At 35.9% G+C, this 25041-nt stretch overlaps 3 protein-coding genes across 3 annotated transcripts; 2 read left to right on the forward strand and 1 right to left on the reverse strand.

Moving 5' to 3' along the window:
- Window positions 1-2: 2 nt before the first annotated feature.
- On the forward strand, window positions 3-2146 carry LOC110711802 (probable xyloglucan galactosyltransferase GT11). The gene has a single exon (XM_021890229.1). It carries the CDS (start codon window positions 423-425, stop codon window positions 1866-1868), a length of 1446 nt encoding a protein of 481 aa, XP_021745921.1. The 5' UTR covers window positions 3-422; the 3' UTR covers window positions 1869-2146.
- Window positions 2147-2590: 444 nt separating this feature from the next.
- On the reverse strand, window positions 2591-4066 carry LOC110711578 (xyloglucan galactosyltransferase KATAMARI1 homolog). The gene has a single exon (XM_021889986.1). The coding sequence runs from the start codon at window positions 4064-4066 to the stop codon at window positions 2591-2593; it is 1476 nt and encodes a 491-aa protein (XP_021745678.1).
- A 2131-nt stretch (window positions 4067-6197) lies between these two features.
- LOC110711673 (ylmG homolog protein 1-2, chloroplastic-like) lies at window positions 6198-7488 on the forward strand. Its single transcript, XM_021890090.1, has one exon. The coding sequence runs from the start codon at window positions 6572-6574 to the stop codon at window positions 7265-7267; it is 696 nt and encodes a 231-aa protein (XP_021745782.1). The 5' UTR covers window positions 6198-6571; the 3' UTR covers window positions 7268-7488.
- The last annotated feature ends 17553 nt before the right edge of the window (window positions 7489-25041 follow it).

The following is a 25041-nucleotide window of genomic DNA, read 5'->3' on the forward strand; positions in this document are numbered from 1 at the left end:
CAATTGGATTACAGTACAAAGGTTTAGAGTATACAACAAAATCTTGTAAAATAATACTAATAAATAACAAAATCATTAGCTAATGAAAAGTTCAAAAATAACAGCTTAAACAAATTTTATACACAACCCCTAAAACAAGATAAAAAATAATGGAATAGTATATATAATCTTTATAGGCAAAATAATTTTTCTAAAAAGATAAATTCAATAATTTCCATACTTCCTGACAAAAAATAAAATAAAAATAAAAATCCTATTTTCTTAACTGAATTGAGAATAAGCAATTTAGATCAAGTAAAACTCCAAAGATTAGGTACCTATTATTCAGCTATTATTGTTGCGCAAATTCAAGGTAAGACCACAAAAAAATCTTCCTTCCTCTCGAAAGCAATATTAACAGAAAAATCTTAGTATTAGAATCAATGGTTTTCTGCCATTGTCATAAGTATATATGGTGTATAATCAGTGCAACCTTCATACTGTTCTGTCTTTCATTGCATACCTATCATTACTTATCATCCTATTCAAACACAGCGAAACAAACAATCCGTCTCATACCGGTAATGAATCAGGAAAGAGCAGAGAAGAGATTAATCAATGTACAAGAAGATCCGTGCTCGGGCCGTTACATTTACATGCATGATCTTCCTGCAAGGTTCAACCATGACTTAGTAACAAAATGTCATACACTTAGTCAATGGTTTGATTTCTGCCCTTATGTGAAAAATGAAGGTTTTGGCCCTCGGCTTAATGAGACAAGTTGGTATGCTACTAATCAGTTTATGTTATCAGTGATATTCTATAATAGGATGAAGAAGTATGAATGCTTAACTACTAGTTCTTTTATAGCATCAGCAATCTATGCCCCGTTTTTTCCTGGCTTAGAAGTAGGTCGGTTTCTTTGGGGTGGGTTTAACTCATCAGTTAAGGATGCGGCAGCCCTTAATTTTTCTACATGGCTAAGGAGAAAACCTGAGTGGAGCCGGATGTTTGGTAAGGATCATTTCTTTGTAGCTGGAAGAATCACTTGGGACTTCAGGAGGCTAAGAAACGCGAACTCTAAGTCATGGGGTAATGCACTCTTAAACTTGCCTGAAGCGAAAAACATGACAATGCTAACCATTGAGTCAAGCCCTTATGGCAGCAATGACTTTGCGATCCCATATCCGACCTTTTTTCATCCTTCGAGTGACAGAGAGGTGATTGAGTGGCAGCAACGCGTGAGGAAATCAACAAGAAGAAGATACCTCTTTGCATTTGGTGGGGCTCCTCGCCCCAATATGACAGGATCAGTCAGAGGAGAGTTGATTAGTCAGTGTAAAAACGCGATAGGCAATAGTTGCAGGTTACTTAATTGTTTGCATAAAGATGATCTGTGTAACAGTCCAAAGAATATTATCAAGACATACATGAAGTCTGATTTCTGCCTGCAACCTCCTGGGGATTCATACACGAGAAAGTCTACTTTTGATTCGATCTTAGCTGGCTGTATCCCGGTATTTTTCCACCCTGGATCGGCTTACATTCAGTACTTGTGGCATTTTCCTAAGAATTACACAAAGTATTCTGTGTTTATACCAATGGACGGGATTAAAAATGGGAGTGTAAATGTTAGGGAGTTACTGTCAAAAATTCCTGACAGTAAAGTTTTTGCTTTAAGAGAAGAGGTAATAAGGTTGATCCCAAGAATTATTTACGCGCAAAATAAGTTGGAAACATTTGAGGACGCATTTGATGTATCTGTTAAAATGGTTCTCAGGAGGATTGAGGAAGCTAGGATAAGGTTTCGACAATGGAAAGAGGAGTCAAGAAGGAAGTATTACTTCACAGGAAAAGGCGAAGATCATGAATGGGATTCTTATTTCTGAAGCAAGCAGAATTTGCAGAAATAATGCCAAATTTTAAAGTTATAATTGTGGAAATGAATTGATAGTAAAAGTTGTAGTTAGGTATACTGTAATATCTGACTTCATGATAGTTTTTTACTGCTTAGCTTTAGATTTAGATTTTGACATATAATCTTAGGGAGAAACATAACAAAACTAGTCATCTTTAATCAATTGTCTAATGATCAGAATGCATGATTTTATTTCTATTCTGTTTAGTTTGAAATAAATATTGTATGATGAGCTGATGATAGCTTACTTGATGGCAACTTGTTTGATCAGAATATATGATTATACATTTATACTCATAAACAGTTATAATGTTAGAATGTCTTACTAATAACATCGTTAAAATATGAAAGATCAGTATAGCCCTGACTCAACTTGATCAGCGACTAACGCGGGCAGACACCTAGGTAGGGTGGGTAATGCCAGAGATTCTAGTCACTAACACATGCATTCATCTCTAGCAACTTCAACTTGCTTAAATTGCTGCAAGGAGACCTGAAATTTCTGTAATAAAAAGTTTGACAAAACTTGCAGAAGTACTCATTGAGAAATAATGAGGTTCATTCCAAACCTCTCAAAGGAGATCTAACTGTGTAAAACTTGTGAAAAATTGTACCACAACAATTCAGTCATACAGTATATACATAAGTTAATGATTATGCATACATTACAAAATTCATAATTTGGTCGAAATGTCAGAAGAAAGAACTCCACTCCTTTAATTTACCTTCTGAGAAATACTCTCTGCTTAAATTTCCAGAGGAATTGTTGCTTGGTTCTGTTCCTTCTTGAATTAGTCTCCTGGCATCTTCAATCCTTTTGAGAATTTTTCTGACAGCAACATCAAACGCGTCTTCTACCATATCCAATTTTTTCTGTGCATATAATATTCTCGGTATCAATCTTATTACCTCTTTTCTCATGGAAGACACTTCTTCCTCTGAAATCTGTGACAGCAACTCCTGAACTCTGACAGTCCCATTTTTAACCCCATCTTCTGGTATAAATACTGAATATTTGGTGTAATTTTTCGGAAGATGCCACAAGTACTGAATGTAAGCTGATCCAGGGTGGAAGAAAACCGGGATACAGCCAGCCAAGATCGAATCAAAAGTGGACCGCCTTGTGTATGAATCCCCTGAGGGCTGCAGGCAGAAAACCGACTTCATGAACATCTCGATGATATGTGTTGGACTATTGCACTGATAGTTGTTTGGCATACAGTTAACTAAGTTGCAACGATTGTTCAGAGCATCTTTACACTGACTGATCAGCTCCCCTCTGATTGACTGTTTCTGATTGGGGCGCGAGGCCCCAGCAAATGAGAAGAGGTATGCTCGCTTTTTCGTTGCTCTCCTCACTATTTTCTGCCACTCAAGCACTTCACTCATGTTCCAGGGATGGAAATAGGTAGGATATGGGATCGCGAATTCATTACTTTCATAAGGACTTGATTCTATTGTTAGTACTGTCATGTTCTTGACTTCAGGCAAATTCAAGAGCTTGCTACCCCAACCGTCGTTACTATCACTTGTTCTCTTAAAATCCCAATTAATTCTCCCTGCTACAAAAAAATGGTCTTTACCAAACATTCGATTCCACTCGTGCCTTTTCTTTAGCCACACGACGAAATCTAAGGCTTCTGCATCCTTGACTGAGGAGTTTACCTCGCTCCAAAGGTATCGTCTTATTTCTAGGCCAGGGTAAAATGGAGCATAAATCGCCAAGGCCAAGGAAGAGTTCCTAGTCAAGCACTCATATTGCTTCATTCTATTGTGAAATATCACAGATAACATAAACTGGTCAGTATGATACCAACTGTTCTTGTTAATTCGAGGGCCTAAACCGTCATTTTTCACATAAGGGCAGAAATTATACCATTTAACAAGAGTATGACAATTTTTAAGCAAGTTTTGGTTGAACCTTGGAGGCAGATCATGCATGTAAATGTAACGGCCCGAGCAAGGATCTTGCTTAACATGAATGTCTAGTGATTTCGGATCATATTTTTGCTTCCTTGTTGCTTCTTGATCAACTCTTGGAGTGATTTTTCCCGGCGTCTGCCTACTAACATTGCAATTGGTAACAATTATAGTACTTTCATATGTGAATGAGTTGTAGTAGTAGGCAGGCAATACAAGGCACAACAATAAAAGTGTTACAATAACCATATTCAATCGAATTTTGTGACAATTTTTGGAGAATTGCATCAAGCTTAATGTTGGCTTCCTAGAGAATATCAAGGGGGACATCATTTTTCTTGTATATGCTTGAAATTACACAAGTTTCTACTATATACAAACCTTCGAATGACCATACATTTTCACATACAACCGTTGTATGAGAAAACTTTTATCGAATGGCTAAGCTAATGGGGTGTGGTTTAAATTGTTGTGAACTATTATTATGAGGAATCAAGACTATATGGTATACATTTTTTTCATGTCACAATATGAATGATTCTGATGAACTTTAAAATCAAATTGAATAATATTCTTTCCATACTTAAAAAATATTCATATAATCATATGATTTTCTTCCATTTATATTATTTTTCTTGTGGTATTCCAACTCATATATCCAATGCCATAAGATATTGTAGGATTCTTACTGAAACAATGATTAAAAATACTCTATATATGAAGGAAAGAAAAGATTAAGTATTAAAGTGTATTACCAAAGTATTTAATTGGATTGGATTGGACTGTATTTATTATTATAACCATTTCTTTTTACCTTAAATATATAATACAATGTATTCATTCAAAATTAGTTTTAATAAATAATTTTGATCAGCTTCAAGTGGTAAAAAAATAATTTGAATAGGTAAAATTCGATTTCAATAAAATCTATATCAATTTCAATTATGAAAATTATCAATTAATAATTAGATGTAAGCCTTCAGCTTTTAGCTTATATATTGACCCTTATTAGAGGTTTGATCATTTAAAAAAGCTAATTTGGGAGTTTGGCAAATTAGCTTATTGAAAATGTTTTTAGGGTTCAAACAACCCGTTTAAAAAACCCTCATATTAGAAGGTTTTTGATTAAATTTAGCTTATTCAATTAGCTTTAAAAAAAATTAAAAATTAATTTATTATATACATTGAAACAGCTAATAATAATTAAAGTTATTCCATATTTACCAAACGCTTTTACAAAAATTGTTATTACTAACTAGTCAAATTTACTAATATAGCAAGTTAGTTAAATTAGTCTGCTCTGCTAACCTCTGGTCTGCTCTGCCCAAAAGCTCAAAAGAACATGACCTTAATACAACCAACTATCAATCAGTAATTAGCTACCGGTTCAAAAGTCCAAGTCCTCCAATCTATTACAATACATAATATATTATGCGCCTGATTTACTCATACTCATTTAAATATACAAAATTCAACCATGGGTTATAGTGTTATGCTACCCTTCACTTCTTTCTCATTTGTTTCACCAACTTCATTTTCTTTGTTTTCAATACACATATTTGATCATTATTATCTTCAGCTATGTATTTAAAATATCTATAGAGTTAATGTTAAAATTGTTCAATTTATGTTAAAATTTAATTAAAGGTGTCATTTTGAATGTTCAGGATCGGATTCGATGAGGTGGTCGAGTCTACTAGCATCCAACATTTCTATTATGGGTCCACTGCGAGTTTACTCAAAAACCACGCTCCCCTTTTATCAAGTAACGCTCCCCTTTTGATATGTATGTACGAACTTACCCTCCTTCTAAAATGGTCTCCTATGGTCCCATTTCACTTTAACTTTATTATTGAATTCCCTTATACTTTACCACATGCAATCGTACCTCCCCGACCCCACCACAAAGACGTCGTAATTCAAAATATTTTAAAAAATTCTGTAATATCTCTTTACGACTGTCGGCCGATGGATGACAACAACCTTGCAACACCGGAGCATTCGTCGAAGCATATGGCGCATCATCTGAAGTTTCGTTTTTCTTTATTTTTATATTTTTAAGGAAACGCCTGGAAATTATAGAACTCCAAGGGAGAAACACCTGGAAATTATAGAACTCCAAGGGAGAAACGCCTGTAAATTCCTGATCCCCTTGGAAGAAACGCCTGGAATTTCGAATCTTCCAAGGGGATTCAGAAATTTTAGGTATATCCCCCCTTGGAGTTCCAAAATTTTTAGGCGTTTCTCCCTTGGAGTTCCAAAATAATAATAATAATAATTATTATTATTATTATCCCTTCCCCTTTCGACCAAACACAATATTTCGTCTAGGTGGTTGTTAGTATAGATCTAGTGGTGTGTGGATGTGTTCGTTCTAGGGTTTTTTTTTTTTTTTTAAATCTGAATTTTATTAATTGTAGAAGAGAAAAGTGTGTGAATGTTATGTTTTTATCAAAAAAAAAAAAAGTAATGAAAGAGTGGAGTAAAAAGTGAAAGATAAAAGAAGATTAATATATTTAAAAAAAAAGGGTAATTAAGTCCATCCAAATTAAAATGAGAGCGTTACTAGGTAAAAAGGGAGCGATATTTAGTACAACCCAAACTCAAACATAAACCAAAAATAGAAAGCCCACTAAAACGCCATTAAATCTCCCTCTTATCAAAACATCATCCACACTCTTCTCCCTCCTTTCCTCTTTCTCTCTCCTCTTTCAACAAACAACGAACAAGAAGAAAGCTCTGAAACCTCAAAAAATGGCGACCATTACAGCTTCTTCTCAATCTCTCTTTCTCCTACACCCTAAAACCCCTTTTCTCTCCTTATCAAAACCCACCAGAAAAACCCTCTTCTTCGCAACCTGCGCCGCAACAACCACCAATCTCTCTCTTCAAATTAGGGCTTCTTCTTCATCTTCAACTCCAGCACCTTCAATTTCATCAATTCCAACTTTACCCTTCAACAATTCCCCACTTTCCACTTCCATGCGCCCAATCACCACCTTGATCACCACCATTTTCTCCGTTTCGAAACTCTTCGCTACTAAAATCGCTTCGATTTTACCCTCACCAACCCCTAATGAGCTCCAGAATCTCAGCAATTTGAGGAAGAATTTGCTCTGTTCAGTGGGTCCTTTGTTCTTCGCCGCATTGAAAGACCGTCCAAGTGGTTCACTTAACACTCCATTGACAGTTGTTGCTGCTGGAATGGCGAAATGGCTTGATATTTATAGTGGGGTTTTAATGGTTAGGGTTTTGCTCAGTTGGTTCCCTAATATTCCGTGGGATAGGCAGCCATTATCGGCAATTAGGGATTTGTGTGATCCTTATTTGAATTTGTTTCGGAATATTATTCCTCCAATTTTCGATACATTGGATGTTAGCCCGTTGTTGGCGTTCGCGGTGTTGGGACTTCTTGGCTCGATTTTGAACAGCAGTCTTGGGAGTTATTGATGGAGAAGATGAAGGTGGGAGATTGAGTAAGCTGTTTATGTATGGTATTGTTAAATTTTGTTTTTATAAAATTTTGTTATAAGAGTGAATTTTGAGTTAGAACAATGGATTATACTGATTTAGTAAGCTGTTAGTTCTACTTTAGACGAAGAAATGGAATCATCAAATTATTGAGGAAATATTAACCTATAATTATTTATATATATATATGCTATTTTCAATTTTGTTATCTTGTTGATGATGAATTGATGAGGATGATTTCTTTTTGCTCTGTTGATATCAAATTTGAGTGAGTTGGGTATCAGCGTATGGTGTAGTATAATGTTTTGTGGGATTTTGTTGATGCACTGTGAAGTATGGTTATTTAGCAAGTTGTTAGTTACATAGATTTATTTTTGGTAAGGAAAAGAAAACCATCAAAATCTTGAGAAATTCGAGTTCATACAAGATTTTATTGATTGCATTGATATTGGTGATGTAAAGCTCCAAACTATATGAGCTTGTATATAATGGTGTGTAATGAGATTTGATATTGTTGGAGTAGTGTGAGATACTGTTATTTAAAAGATATTGTTGAGGTGTAGAAGAGTTATATTACTAGGCCATATTGTCGATCTTTTGAAAAAGACTTGGGGAGTATGAGAACTGTAAAGTAATATACGTAACTTAAATTAGAGGTTTCAAATTTTCAATCCCCTTGTTGATTATATTAAGTTGTCTTGTGGTGCTTAGATCTTTTAGTACCTTGCTTAGAAAGGGTTTAAGAAAAGGGTAAAGAGACTAACTTTAGGTGCCTTTTCTTTTTTACTCTGTTTTGTTGCATTGTCTTGAGATAATTTTGCAATTGGTATTAAGGGTTACAGAGTAGTTTTATAACATCTTTAATCAGAGCATTTAAAGTTTGTGCCAATAGTAAAATTGTTGAACTCTTTCTGTTAGCGCCTTAATCTTTGCCCTGTCACCATTCTCCTGTAATCTTTTCAAGCATTTAAACAGGGTGGATATTCATAAGTTGGATGGTTTTCTTTAATTCTTAAGAACCCAAAGATAACCTTTTTGTTTGCTTTAGGTTTAATTGGGAGATCCTTTTGTTCCTTTCCTATCAACTTGAATTGTCCTTAGCACCAACTGTTTCATGTTGAATTGGCTTGGAAATAGAAAATATGAGTGAAATGAAAAAATATTAAATAAAAAAATGTGGGGTGATTGAGGTATATAAATGTTCTGGTATATCTCATCTGATTGGTTACTTTGTCGATATCCGCTATATCAGTTTTCCGAGGGTAACATAGGGTGTGTCAGAAAGTCTATAGGTCTCCAATTAATAAAATTGGAGCAGCTCTTCTTTTAAAATCTTATTGTAGAAGAAGCTGAATCGAAACCTAGCTTAATTGATAGCAGGAGGTTGTATGCTTGTGATTGGAAATGTAGGAGGGGCAATGTCACATTAGTGGATGCTAAAAATTGCTGAGCACTATTTTAGTATTTTATCAGCGGCTTAATCTTTATCCTGTTTCCATTCTCTAGCTTTTTAAACATCCAAAGATCCCAAACAGGCTGGATTTCATGAATTGGAAACTCTGATTTCCTAACTTTTAACGACCAAAGTTGTTTACTTTAGGTTTAATTGGGAGTTCCTTTTGTGTCTGACATACTTGTGAAATGTCTCATTTAAGATTGTCGCAGCTGCTCTTACACTAAGAGTCTTATTGTAATTTTTTTTTTTCTTTTTTTGACAAGATATTGTAGATGAAGCTCAATCAGAACCTACCTTTATTTATGGTAGGGGGGTTGTATGCTTGTGATTGGAAATGTAGGAAGGCAATGTCATATTAGCCCCAGTAAAGATGAGTTACTTGAGCTTAAAGAACCCAATTACCGGCTTTTCTAGTTTAGTTTTGTGCAGAATTGAAGGTGGAAGGTTTGAGCAAGCTGTTAATGTATGGTATTGTTAAATTTTGATTTTATAAATTTTTTGCTAAATGTGGGTTAGAACAATGGAATATACAGATTTTGTAAGCTGTTAGTTCTACTTTAGATGAACAAATGAAATCATTAAATTATTGAGGAAATTATCAACTTATAATTACTTATATACAAGTATATGCTATTTTGAGTTTCGTTATTCAGCTGATGAACGTATAATTATTTATATGCATATTATTTTGAGTTTTATTATTCAATTGATAGTTGATGATGATGATGATGATTTCTGTTTCTTTTGCTCTTTTGATATCGAATTCAAGTGAGTTTTGATATTTAATTGACAATGATTAGTATGGTTTCTTTTTTGGGATTTTTTAGGCACTGAAGTATGGTGAGTTTGCATAGTTATATTTTTGGTAATGAAAAGAAAACCATCAATTGTTCGGAGAAATTTGAACTCATACAAGTGTTATATCGACTGCATTGATATTGATGATGTAAAATCTCAACCTTGATGAGCTTGTTTTATAAATTGAAGTAATTTGAAATTTTAAATTGTAGTGGTAGTGTGAGATAATGTTGTTTAAATGGTATCGTTGAGGAGTGAAAGAGTTAATTTACTTGGCCTTGTTGTTGGTCTTTCAAAAAGACTTGGGAATACGAGACTGTAAAGTACTATACTTAACTTAATCAGAGGTTTTAGTCCTCTTTTTGATTGTCTTAAGTTATCTTGTGGTGATTAGATCTTTTTCAGTACCTCACTTAGAAAGAGGGGGGGGGGGGGTAAGGAAAGGGTAAAGAGACTAAATATAGGTGCCTTTTCTTCTTTACCCCATTTGGTGCAAAATTTCAGACAATTTTGCAATTTGTATGAAGGATTATGGAGTAGTTCTGACAAACCCTTAACCAGAGGTTATAAAATTTCTGCCATTGGTTAAAATTATCAATCACTATCTATTAGCAGCTTAGTGCCCTGATCCTATTCCCCTGTAATCTTTTCAAGCATCCAAACTGAGTGGAATTACATGAACTAAGAGCTCTGTTTTCCTAACTCTTAAGGACTCAAAGAGATACTTTTTTTTTGCTTTAGGTTTGATTGGGAGATCCTTTTGTTCCTTTCCTATTGACTTGAATGCTCCTTGGCACTTATATTTCGTGATGACTAGACTTGGAACAGGAAAATGTGAGTGAAATGAGAAGAAAAAAAAATATCAGTTGCTTGAGATGTATAAATGCTCTGGTTCATTTCATCTGACTGGTTTACTTTGTAGAAGCACTGAAGCAGGTTCCCGAAACACACCTGCTATATTAATGTTCTGAGGGTAACCAAAGGTGTGTCTGATATACTTGTGTATTTGTCTCAGTTAAGAGAGTTGCAGCTGCTCTTTCACTTAGTCTTTTTGTAGAAGAAGCTCAATCAAAACCTGTTTCACTTATGGTAGGAGGCTGTAATTGGAATGTAGGAAGCCAATGCCACTTTGACCCCTTTAAGGATGAGTTACTTGAGATAAAAGAGTTGAATAGCCTGCTTCTTGGTTTAGTTTTGAGCAGAATTGATTGTTATCATTTAAAATTGGTCTATTTTCTGACCATCTTGTAGAACTGTAAGCTTGTTTATTTGGGTTACCTGATTGTGTTTTGAGTCACTTTAACATAAGATGGATGTACAGTAAAATTCAGGTCACTTTTGGAGCAACTTTACTGTTTTATTGGAAGTCAATACTAGATGGGTGACTTAATAACTATTAATTGTTTAGGGGTGACTTTTCTGGGACAGTGGGACATGAGGTTTCCCTTTTTGTAACCCCAACTATTTCTGTGCTAATGTTTCTGAAACGTATCCTTTCCTGAAACATAGCTTATAACTTTGTAGCATTATGTAACATCTTTGGGCAATTTTTTTTTAACACCTATCTCCTATGAGAATTGGCCTTATAGAGTGCATAGTATGACGTATTAGACATAATCCAGCTTATTTATTTAGATAAGTCCAAATGGCAGTTCATAGAGATGAAGATAATTTATGTGAATATTTCTGTGAAAAACTCTTTGCTGCTAGCTTGGGTACTTAGCAATCAATTTGTTTCTACATCGACCAAATGTCATTATATCACATTTTACTCTAAATGGGAAACACATGGACCTTGGCCCAAAGCAAGGTGTATAAATAGCTAGGATTTTACTTGATTGGTTACTTGGTTTCCTGATATTTCGTGGGATAGGCTACCATTATCAGTGTTTAGGGATTTCAATATGGTATCTTGTGTTGCTCGTCTTTTTAGTACCTTGCTTAAAAAGTTGATGAGGAATGGGTTTAGATAGTAAGTTTCGGTGCTTATATTGTTTTACTCGGTTCAGGGCCAAGGGTTACGAAGCATTATTACTCTCTTAATTAGAGTCGTAAAAGCATTGTGCCAATGTAGGGTGGTTGAAGTAGAATGAATGAGAAGAAACCATGATCTATCAAGCTGTTTTGTACAACTTCAATCGCTAGCCATTAATCTAGCCTAACAGAGTGAAGCTAGGAATTGTGAAAATGTTTGATGAGTAAGATTTAGTGGCCTAATCTTTTCACCTTTTCTCATTCACCTGCGATTATATTAGACAGGGTAGAATTGCTCGAGTTGGGGACCTTTGTTTTAATAACCTTGAGAGAACCCTTCTTGTATGATTTAGATTTGATTAGGAATTCCTTTTGTTCCTTTCCTCATAACTTGAGTTTCCCTTTGCACTCACTGGGTTATGTAACTCATGTTGGATGAACTTGTAAAACGAAAATGTTAGTGATATAAACGAATGAACTTATGAGAAGTTTAGTGGTCTGGTATATCTCATCTGACTGCCTTCTTTGTAGAAGCAGGGGCCAGCAACATACCCGATTAAGACCTGAATATTAAGTAGCTCTTAATTGAGATAGTTGCAGGTGTGCTTTTGCTTGGAGTCTTATTGTAGAAGAAGCTCGATCAGAACCTAGCTTTATTTATGGTAAGAAGTTTTTAGTCTCTGATTGGATATGTAGGAGGGCAATGTCTACTTTAGCCCTGCACGATTACCTGAGACAAAATAACTTAATGTTTATTTTCTGGTTTAATTTGAGATGAACGCTCCAGAGATTTGAAGATATTAAGAAATAGAGTGGCATTTGTGTGAGGCCGTGGGCACTAAGAAAGGCAAATTAATAACAATGTAGTGCCCGCTGAGTTCCCACTTTTGAGAAACTCACTAGCATTGACTCATTTCTAGAGCATCCTTTATTACTTAGATTGGATTATTTTTCTGAGTTTTTGACTGTAAGTTGACATGAACTATAGCTTGCTGAATTGAGCTTCCTAATTAAATTATGAGCAGTCCTAGCATAAGATGTGTGTAAAGGGGTTATTTTTATAGTTTAATGGGTAGTTGATCAAGGATTGGTGACTGTTGATGATTGAATAGGGCCAATAGGGGTGAACTTTGTCTTGGTAGCATTGTTCAATGACTTATGCACAATTCTCCTGTGACTGTATGGGAGTGTCTTACAGAGTTCATTTAAATTACTTTAGTTCAAATGGTAATGCTTGCCATCCATAGAAAATGATGTTTATAGATATGAATGCTTCTGACTTTCTGAGCTTTGAGGTAGAATATTTGCTGGTAACTTGGAGTTTTAAAGCACGAGATTTGTTTGAACAAACATTGACTAATTGTCATGAGACCATGTATACCGTACAAGGGAAGTAGATTTGCATTGACATAGACCCCGAAAAAGGTGTATTCAAGTTTGTGTTGATTGTTGAACATTTAGGTTGAGATCTTTCAGGGATTTGGTTTAGAGTTCAGGTTTTGTATAGTACAAGGTCCAGATGCAACAGGGCTGACTATGGACTCTCTATTCTTGTTGTTCTTTTAAAGATCAATAGTCGCTTACTTGTTTCTTACTGGTTTTGCTCATTTGAGCCATCTGATAAAGCAAGTAAACAAGTATTGGGTACACCTAGCTCTAGCATTTGGAACACCAAGGATTTGCTGGTTTCCCTCTATTCTGTTTGGATAACTTGCTTCGTCCAAGTGCTTAATGGAATTGACTGTCAGCTTTTGATTCTCGACTGTCATGTTGAAATTCTGATAGCTTCTGCTTTTATAATGTACTGTCTCTAGGAAACAAAAGCAGGCAATAAAAATATTGTTGCAAAATTGGCCTATATGTGCCATTCTGAGACCCTATTTGTTTGGTTTAGGTTTCATTGGGAACTCATTATGTTCCTTTTCTATAAACTTGAGTTGCCCTAAGAATTCATTGATTCATATTAGATGAACTTGTAGAATGAAAATGTGAGTGAAATAAAAGAATGAACTCATGACGAGTTTAGTATTCTGGTAAAAATCATTCGACTGGCGTTTTGGTAGAAGCAGGGCCCAAAAACATAACTGATAAAGACATGTATATTAACTAGGTTTCGGTTGTGAAAATTGCAGCTGCTCTTGATTGACTAGCAGTCTTTTTTGTAGAAGAAGCCTCGATTATTACCTTTCTGGTATTAGGTTGTCGATCTGCTTGTGATTGAAAATGTAGGAGGGCCGTGTCACTTTATCCCCTGTAAGATAAGTTACATGAGACAAAAGAAGTTTAGAAGTTAAGACTATGCTAAAGCCTGCTTACTCTGCTACTGCCAATCAAAAGTTATGTGAGAGCCTGAGTTTTACTGTGATTTCTTTTCTTTTCTTTTCAAACTTTGTTGGGGGTACTTTGGAAATATGTAAATTATGCAGTTAGATTTGTATGTAAATAATGTAATGATGATGGTGATTTGAATGAAAATATTCTTAAGCAAAAGAAAAAAAATTGGTGCACACAATTTATTCAAAAGGATTACAGTACAGAAATCAATGGTTATCCTTAGTAATTACAACCCAGTAACCACCGCAATATGCATACAAGAAAGTATTCTTGCTGCACTTTTTTTTAATACCTTGCAACGGGCAGTTAGGCGATTTGCAAATGCATAAGAGGGGCTCTATTGGCATGTACCAAGGAACCAATTACTGCACGTACCAAGGCAACACCAATTCAGTACCAATATTCCACAGGTATCGTCTGCATCTGAGCACGAACCACCTGGAGGGGTACCGGTAGCCACCATTACGAAGATGGCAAGGATAAGCAAGAGAGCCATATAATATTTTTCTGTCTTCATCATGAGTATTGAATAATACGGACTACTGTTTTCTTTCTTATACGTAGTATTTTTTTTAGGTAGTACTCTTTGTCTCTTTGCCTTTTGGTGCACTGATGATCAATTAGGTCCCTTTTTATAACGTTCCAATTCAATGCATCCACGTGTCTAGCATGGATACAAGCTGGCAAAGACTTCGACCATTATAATAGGCAAATGCTAATAAGCACCCCGAGTACAATTATCGCTCCTCCATATATACTTATACTATACTAAAAATTCTAGAAAACACCCATGATCTTGCAATAATCGTAACTATTGATTAGTAATAGCCAACGCATATTGATGAGTTCAACATCTATGATTAAGCTGGCAACGTTATTAAAGCACTTCTTCTAAGTTTATTCTATAGAAATTTGATAGTTATTATTAATGACTTTGTTAATTAATTATTGGCTAGGGTCAAATTTATTAAGTCTGTCGCTTTAAGTTCCAATTTTTAAGGAAATATCTTATGGTAATATGGAGTAAAATAGAGTGAAGACAAAAATTTACATCAACATATATACATGTATCTACGTTTTAAATTAATTGCAACATTACCTCTGTTATAATATAACACTCGCTTTATGACAATGTATATTTTTAACATTATCTCTGCAACACTTGCTTGACAACGTACATTTCTATCATCATATATATTTTTTTTCTAATTAATTAATATGAAATTCACACGCACACCTGCTAAAAATTAACACAATTTCTTATATGTGCTTAGCCAAAGGGTATGATCACTTCACTTATAAGAAATTATTAAGTAATAGAAGTTACGATGATGATGAAATGGAATTACCTTGATGCATTAAGGGGGTACTGCAATGGAAAAAAAAAACGGGTTACTCTTATAAATAAGTGGAATTATTCAATTAATCGTCAAAATAACAGAAGTAGGGTTACTTGAATGAACAAATGAGGTTACCTGTATAAATAATTAAGGTTACTCATACTAACAAATAATAATTACTCTTATAAATTAAATAAATATGGTCACACCATGTGACTAGCCACATATAATAAAACTTACTAGAAAATTAAATATTAGCACAATAATATTTGATCTCCCGAATTAACAGGAGAAGTAATTTTATTTAGGTACTACACTTGACATACAAATAGAGCAACCAAGTAGATCCACATGCTGTAGATGGTTAAATCTAGCGGCATGTACCCGAAAATAGCCGTCGAAGGAGAAGGCAGAGCAACACGGAGTGAATAATTCACTGCAAGATGCTCCAAGTCCGGGGCAACGTTTGGCAACTATGAGCTGGGAGCCTGAATGCTCTACATTAGCTTCCCGGGCAACACTTGTTAGGAGAATAGCAAAGGTAGCCTAAAGGAGTGCATTGATCCTGCGCAACCACATTAGTGGCTACCAAAAGAATGATTACGGCAAGAACAAAGATATAAATGTTTGATGACTTCATCATGTATTTATTTGTTTTCTTTGTTTTTTTTTTTTGGTGCTGTCATCTATGTATTCTTAGCTATTTAATAGCCTTCAAAGTCGTCCATGTTTAATTTTATAATCAAACCCGACGCACGCATACCCATGCATTTAACTTCTACACATGGCATTGGCACCGTTTTCAGAGCTATTTGAATCCTGAGTTCATCGATCATATTCTCAACATTATCACATAAACCGAGACATTTTTTAGCATGAAAGATGAGCCATTATTAGTAATATTTGTATCAATTTTGGCCTCAAATCACACCTTTAAGAACCAAAACGAACCCAAAAATCTAACTGAGTCGGTTTAAGGATATTTTCACACAAACCAAGGCATTTCTTAACACACAAAACAAGACATCTTCGATAATTTATGTTAGTTTTGACTTCAAGTCATACTTTTGAGGGATAAAATGGCGACACCAGAAATCATAATAAAGCAAATTTTTTGGCATAAAAATTGTGTGTATTTTTTTTTTTTTAAGACTGATGAGTGGAATTAATGATTTCCTTGACAAAAGTGATTATTGGAGGATGTTTATGTAATATGTTCGTTGTAATCAGATGTAGAAGGAAAGTACTTAACATATACTACTCCTTCCATTTCATATAGATGCGTGCTCCATTTTGAATTTGACATTGCTCACCTACATCACTATGATCAATGTTTGTGCGGTATACATAAAATTAAATGAGTTATATAGCTTTTGTTCAAACGGCGTCTCAATCTTTCAATGTAATGTTTGTAACTATCAACTTTTTATCATTTGTACTTATTGATAACTACATAATTTATTTGTAAAGTTTCACATTATTGACAAACATGCCAGTCACTGCACCATGGGGTATTTATTTTGAAACAAAAGGAGTATAAAATGAACATCACAGGATAGTATTAGTACGTAACAGTACATTATTACATACGTACTCGATCACCCATAGAAACAAGAATAGTACACTAGTACTTAGACAGACAATGCAATAGATAGATCAGCTAGCAATAGCATGCTATTGATGGTTTGATCTAGTGGCATGTACCCCAAAAATACCCGTCGCATGAGTAGTTCTTGCAACAAGAAGTGAAGAAACCGCAAGATTCTCCAGGCCCAGGGCACGGCTTGCAATTACCCGTAAAAAAACCATCGCACATGAATTCAGACTTTTGAGAGCAACATTTGGTGAAAAACCCGCAAGATTCTCCAAGCCCCGGGCATGTTTGGCAAGTATGAGCCTCTTGCTCGTATGGTCTACATTCAAATTCCGAGCAACACTCAGTAGGTGAGTAGCAAAGGTTGCCTTGAGGAGTGCATTGATCCTGCGCAACTACATTATTATTCGTCGCTACCATTACAATAATGGTCATGGCAAGAACCAAGATATAACTGATTGATTTCATCATATATACGATGTATATGTATTTATTCTTTGTTTAAATTTTTGGTGCTTTCATGTATGTATTCTTAGCCATTTTATAACCTTCAAATTAAAGTCGTCGTCCTTGTTTAATTTTATTTGTAATCAAAGCCAACGCATACCCTTGCGTTCAACATCTACATAAGCTGGCAAAGTTATATCTTACACTCTAATTCTGAGTTTATTCTTTAGGAATTGGATAATTATCATAAATGACTTTAATTTGCTAACTATTAGGATCAACTTAATTATGTCTTTCATTTTAAGTTCCAATTCTTAAGGAAAAATCTTACAAAAATGAAATAGATTGAGGACAAAAACTTACAATAATACACAAGCAACTACGTTCCAATTGGAGTACTTAGTTGCAGTGCTTTAATTTTCATGCCTGACAACATAATGTTATATCAATATTTTTATTTTATTTTTTTTGGTTCAATTTTTATAAAATTGTAATTGTAGTTTGCTTCTTATAATATTGCTTTGACAAATGATGTAGATCTGTCTTTAAATAAAATTAGAAAATTTGTAAATAAAAATTTGATAATTTATGGCCATTTACTTGTAAATAATCCCATTATGCAAGTGAAGAAAATGGATCATGGATGATTAATTAATTTTGATAAAGGTATAATGGGACCATGAAAGAGATAACATATATGAGAGAGTAATCCCAGCCTATTTTGAGTAAAGACCATATAAAGAGCAATAATAAAATATTTTGAATAGGGAAATAAATTATAGTATAAAGTTGCCAAATTCAGAAAAAATGCATTCTTTATTTTTTATTTTTTTAAAAGGGCTCAATAAAACAAGTGATGAATTTTATAAAAATGAAAAAAGTATTATTTATACACTCTTCTTTGTCTGCCTTGTGATTTATAAGTCATGAAAAATATAATATTCTATGTGGAGTCTTGTTAGATTTATAATGATGATAAATGATTAAAATCATTTAGTTTACTTCATCCGTTTCGTAATAATCACATCACAACTTTGGCTTTTGCACTATTCATATGTTAACTTTGATTATACTTTTTATCAATATATAAAAAATATATATTGTCATGTAAAATATTTTAGGATTAGTCTTTATGTATATTTTCATTAGATTAAACTTTTTATAGTTCTTATAAATATATAATTACAAATATTAATGGTCAAAGTTATGCATTAGCATGTGTGTTAATCAAAGTGTTTTGATTATTATGAAACGGAGGGATTAAATTTTTATAATTTTTGCATATCAATATTTAGAGAATTTTTTTTATTTTTATTTTATTTTTATTTTATTTTTTTTTTTTTTTTTGTGAATACCTAGAGATATTAAAGATTGAGTTACTTTATTGGAAAGCATGATTAAAGAAACATCTCAGCTACATATGCGCGTACTCTATAAAAAACGGAGGAAATATATACCAATCAAGATGGATTGAATGAAACATAAAATAAACAAAAGACAAATCAAACATATATAAAGGTACAATAATTTGACAATTGACATCATATATGAACCAGCTCAGGCAGCTAGGCAGATGCAACAGTACGTAGTACAGGTTGGTGGTTCTTATCATAGCCGCATGTACCGGAAAACAAATTGTCGAAGGAGCCGGAGCAACACGAAGTCAGCTTGAGGATTCCGCAAGGTTCCTTGAAGCCGAGCACGCCCGTTCATAGCGACATGCTGGTGCACCACTAGCTTCCATGACAATGGTGGCAAGAATTAGCAAGAGAACCGCAAGGCAGTAGATGTCATTGATCTTCATAACCTTAATTGTTTGCTATGTATTATTGAATAATACGTACTCTTGTTTTTCTTTACTTTATTTTTAGAAATATACTTTCGATTTGTTCCTTGATTTGTTCGTCTTATAACACTTTCAAAGTCAATGCATCCACATATTATACTAACTATACGACGTAATAAGGATGTACATGTTAATCCATTAATTAAGCGGCTTTAATGAATATTAATGGCATTTACCACTTAAATACTTCATTGAATTGCATTAATGACTTTCTACATAAAGTTGATGCCTTTTGTCATCTAATATCCTAGTAAGAAATTAAATTCATAATTATAAAAATACACTATATACTAGAGCTGTAAAAAACTGACCCGATCCGATCGAGAACCAGACCTGAACCGACAATGATCTGAACCTGACATATACCCGAAAAATGGGGTGAAACTAGTGACCTATACCCCGACCTAAACCGAACCTGATGTTAACCGACAACCGGTTTGATCTAATACTTTATGACCTAAACTCGAACCTGCACCCGACCTGATAGTAACCGTCAACCGATTTAATCCGACCCGACAACAATCCGAACCCGAACTAGTACCCGACCCAATTAGAACCTGAAGTCGGTTATAACCCAACACAACCTGTTATTGACCCGAGTCATGGAAGGTTTAATAAAATTTTATATACCTTTTGTTCAGCTTATATATTGGTACAATTCAATAAACCCTCAATTCTAATGAAATTTTCTTTGTGGAGGCAGATGTACCAAGTATGGTACATCCAGATTTTTGAAAAAAGGCGAAATGAACATATAAACATATAGTTGTTTTGTAAAGAACATATAGTTGTTTGACAAAGAACATCCAACTTTATGTTCTTTTTGTATATCTAAAGAATATCCATAATATTAATAAAGAAAATGATAATATTATGTAATGAACATTATTTATATTCACCCACCATAATCTAAAGACAAAATTTAAAGAACATTTCACAGTAAATAATGAATATTATGTCACAAATAAAAATACATTACACTAACAATCAAATAACACGAAGATAAAGAATATTATTTAACAGTGTGTTCTTTATAAAATAGTGGCAGTCATTGTTATTAATAGCTTTATGTTCTTTTTTTATATCTCTTATGTTCTTTTATCACGTTCATTACATTTTAACAATATGTTCTTTTCACTTTAAATATATGTTCTTTACAATTATATACCATGCTCTTTTCACTTAATTAAATGTTCTTTACATTTCTATACAATGTTCTTTCCGCTTTTTATTTTTGAACGGATGTACCATGCGCATGGTACATCCGCCTCCATGAACCACTGATTGCAATCCTAACAACATATTGGTACAATTTGTTCACCTTATATACCATTTGTTCTCTATTACTTCGTATATAGGTTTAATAAAATCTTGATAATGTTTGATCAAATTATGGAAAGCATAATTATTTAGGTTCAACTTGACCACATCAATATTTATTCGAATTGAACTTGAACCAAAACAAAAAATGATCCAACTTTAAGATTATCCGGCCAAATAATTATTTGACCCTACCCTAACCTGTACCCAAATGTATCATCTATTAACCCGCCCAAACCTGACTCAACACAACCCGAACCTGAAATTGAACCCGATCTGAATTCGACTTGAATCGAATCCAACCTACACCCGAAAGGGTGAATGACCCGGAATAACCTGAACCGAAATTAATCCGACCCGGACCTAAACATGATTTGAGGCTAGATTGACCCGACATAACCTGATCCTGATTTGACCAGAGACCTGATTTGACCCGACCCAAACCCGACTTGAATACCCGAATTGACAGCTCTACTATATACCCTACCTCGAGGTTTGATAAAAATTAATTAAATTAATTTAGATTTTCACTAATCTAAGAAGATGAGAGATCATACAGGGCTACATTGTCGATGTTGTAAAAAGTTTAGCTCGCATTTTGATCTATAAACATGGTGCAAAAGGTCACTCACTCTCACACATGCTTTGCTCACATATTATTCAATAGAAAACTTAATCCAATTAGTTGACAAGATACATAAAAAAGGAAATTGAGATCAACATTTTAGTAGACTCAAAAACACATAGGTACGACACCGTACATAAGTGAAATTGAAAACCATTTTGAAATAAACGTATGTTATAGTGTTGCCAAGACTATCAATGCGATCATTGGTCGGCAAGGCGACTAATGGCATGTACCACTAAACCAATGATCGCATTGATAGTCTTGGCAACACGAACTGAATTCCCAGACTCCGCAAGATTCCCTGGCTCCTGAGCACCACCCTCCAAACGGATCACGCTCACCGGTAGCCACCAACACAATGAAAGCTAGGATAAGAATCAGAACTACAACATATTCGTTGGTCTTCATGATTTTGGTCTACCACGCTTTTATTTATTTATTTATTTATTTATTTATTTATTATCATCTATATGTACTATATCACAATAACATACGGAGAATAATTTTGATAGAATTAGTAATCTTTCTTCTTTTCCAAAAAAAAAAAAAAAAAAACGAAGAAGAAAAAGTAATCTTTCTTTTTTTGCACTTTATTATCACTTCTCATTTTCTAAAGTCAATGGACCAGTACACGAATGGGCATGGTTATGATTGAGATGACAAGATTGACAACGAACGAATTATTATTATTATTATTATTATTATTATTATTATTATTATTATTATTATTATTATTATTATTATTATCTCAAAAACAGACAACATCATACAACCTACAATAAATTAGTGGGAAGCCGAGATACAATCTGGGCCCCACTCCTCTAGCTATAGCAAAGCCTACCCTAGTGAAGATATGAGCTGCAACACGAGCCCAAATGTCTTGCGTCGTCGAGAACCTCTGAACCCGTTTCAGCAACACAACAGCCTCCTTCTCTAATTCCCCAATCGAAGAAAAAGAGAAGGGAATGAAACCATATCCAATCAGCCGACAACTAACTTCATGCTTCACCCGTTCCGATGAATCGCATCAGCCACAACTCGTCCAGGAACAAAGTCAGATAGCCCTGTCTGTGTCAAAGGAGAAGATCCTGTTAAGTCCACACAAACATCGCGACCACGATCCCAGGAATAAAGTAATACATCAGCAAGTCTGAGGGGCCCATCATTCCCTCCAGACAACCCTATGTCAACCTCCTTTCTTGCTGAAATCCCAGATCTGTAGCAGATTTTAACAAGGGTATCCCGAACAACATTATGCCGATGTTTAATACCCACAATACTAGCACACGACACCACGTGATCACCGAAAATATCCCCAGTAAAAACCCGAGAACAAGCAGAGCACGGCGTCGAGATAAAGAACAATGGAACATCCATCCTGTAGCACAACACACATCGTTAGGTCTTTGCGTTCATCGTCTGACCCAACCCAGAAATAGGGATTGCCCGAAGCCAAGCAGAGGTGAGATCTCCCTGCTGCGATTTCCACAATGCTGATTGCCGAGGAGACAAAGAATAGGCGGATTCTGCAGAACGGTAACCTTTGTGAAATATATATCTGCCAATTTCTTCATGAGTTTAGGAGCAGCGACCTCACTAGGATTACTCATAATGTCAGACTCCATTATTCCATTAAACAGACTCAACGCATCTTCAAAGACTCGTCCAAGACCAACAACGCCAACATGTCGTAGAAGCTGTGTTTGCAACCCAGCAGACTGTAACCGAGAAGTAAGAAAAGCATAATGACAAACATCACTTGCGGAATATACCCCAAGCGCTCCAAATGCAAATGGTAAGGTAGCAAGCCTCCATTGCCAATCGCCAAATCCAGGCCCCGAAGCAGTAACAATACGCTCCAAGGAAGATTGAAGAGCCCCGTCGAATGTATGCTGAGCCGCCTCAAAAGTACTATGGGGACAAGTACGCAATGCAAAGTAGAGTTTAAAAACTCCGGTACAAGCCCTAAGTAACAATAGCTCACACTGAAGATCATCAAGCATGACAACCTTATCCATAAGCGCAATGGTCTTGGTCACCCTCTGCATCACAAGCTCGCCCCACTAAAATCGGAATCGGAACTAGCGGGACCACCAAGCAACTTAACACCACACAAAGGTCGAGCAATATTAGGTGGAAAGACACCCACAAGCTTGCTTCGAGGGTCTTCTGTAGGCCAGAAAACTTCAGTTTTTTCCACGTTGAGATGTAACCCAAAACGAGGCCCTTCCTCCATAATCAACTGCAGAACCTTCCCCACCACCAACGTGTCACCAATAACAGTGCCGTCATCCAAATACCAGGCCTGAAGACATACATCAACATTGTCCCTGATTTTACACACCAAGGGTTGTAAAACCAAAGCAAAAAGAAGAGGACCAAGGGGATCACCCTACTGCACCCCTGAGACGGCCATAAGGTGTGGTCCCCATAATACAATCTAGCTGGATTAGAATAGCAGAATTCAACCCACCGCAAAAGGCCCGGACAACGACGACAAACTTCACGTAACATGACCGCACTATTAGCTACATTGAAGGCGTTTTGAAAATCTACCAATAACATAGAAAGACCAACATCGGAACCGCGATCCTCAATCAACCGATTTATAGCATGAAGAATCGCCTCACCTCCCGAAGAAACCCCAACACCAAATTGGAGACCATCAAAGTAACTTCCTAAAGACTGGCCAACCATAACAACACCGACCTTCGAAACCAGACGGCGCCAAACAGTACCTGTTTCGGGGTTTTCTGATGTCCTGCGGGAGAGTTACAATTCCGAGACTGGAACCGGACGCCTGTACCTGCAAAACAAACGGATGCTCCGGATGATTGGAGATCCGCCTCCGACGGTCAGGTTAGTACTTGATTAAGGAGTAATTAATGCGGAAATTAAAGTGATTGGGTCTCTCTAGGTGAGAGTGTTTAATGTGTGTAATCTGCGTAATCCCCCTTAATGAGGATTAAGGGAGGTATTTATAACCTCGGGAAACGTGCCAATCCTAGGTTTAGGTTAACCTTGGGCTGATTGGGCTTCCCTCGGAAGTTGGGCCTAGGTGGCCGACTTCTCCATTAGGCATGGAGTATGCCACGTGTCATGACATAATAGGTCCAGGGTGGACGAATAAGCGTGTGCCACGTGGCAAGCCCTGAGAGGTCCAACTGGGGGACACTTGGCAGGACCTGATTGGCCCACGTGGCGCATTCCGATTGGTGGGAGCAAAATCCCCTAATCATTTGCCCCTCACAGGTGGCACGTGACTGGTCACGTGTTACCTGTGACAGGTGTCGCCCTGTAACAGGCGACGGCCTGCTATAGGTGTCACTCGGCGAAAGGCCGAGATATTCTCCCGCCCAAATTTTGAATTCCGGAAGTGACCCTTCGCCTATAAGGGAGTGTTGCCTTCGGTCATTTTCACACTTGGGAACTTTGTGAGAGAACATTCGGACCCCTGAACTTGCTCTGACATTTTGGACCCTTTCTGCCTACCGCCTGCTCTGACAAGCCGACTACAAAGGATTTTCAGAACTCCATCAACGTCACTCGTTCAGGTAACCTCGCCTATAAGGGACCCTTCGCCTATAAGGGACTGCAAAGCCGCTTGACAGGAAGAACAAAGAGGTAAAGGCTGCAAAAGCTATGGCTGCCTCTGACTGTGATAAGGCAATGTTTCAAATTGCCCAAAATGAGGTTCTGACAATTGATATTCTTTATTATCAGGCGCAGGCTACCTCCGCTATCCGGGCTCAGTTAGAGGCGGCCCAGAAGAGGAATAGCGAGCTGGAGGCGACCATCAACAATCTCAAGGCCGAGCTGAGACCTCTTCGCCAAAAGATGTCCTCATACGACACCTTGGAGAAATCCTTGGCGGCTGTTAAGGAACGCCTGGTGACCCAGGAGAAGAGTCTTACTCAGGAGCTCTCGGAAAAGGCCGAGCAAGAAAAGAAAGAGCTGGTCCGGGAGATGATGGAAGACTCTGCTCAAATCCAGCGCATGACTTGGGGCCGCCTCTT

The sequence above is a fragment of the Chenopodium quinoa genome, unplaced genomic scaffold (genome assembly GCF_001683475.1).
Source record: "Chenopodium quinoa cultivar QQ74 unplaced genomic scaffold, ASM168347v1, whole genome shotgun sequence".
NCBI lineage: Eukaryota > Viridiplantae > Streptophyta > Magnoliopsida > Caryophyllales > Amaranthaceae > Chenopodium > Chenopodium quinoa.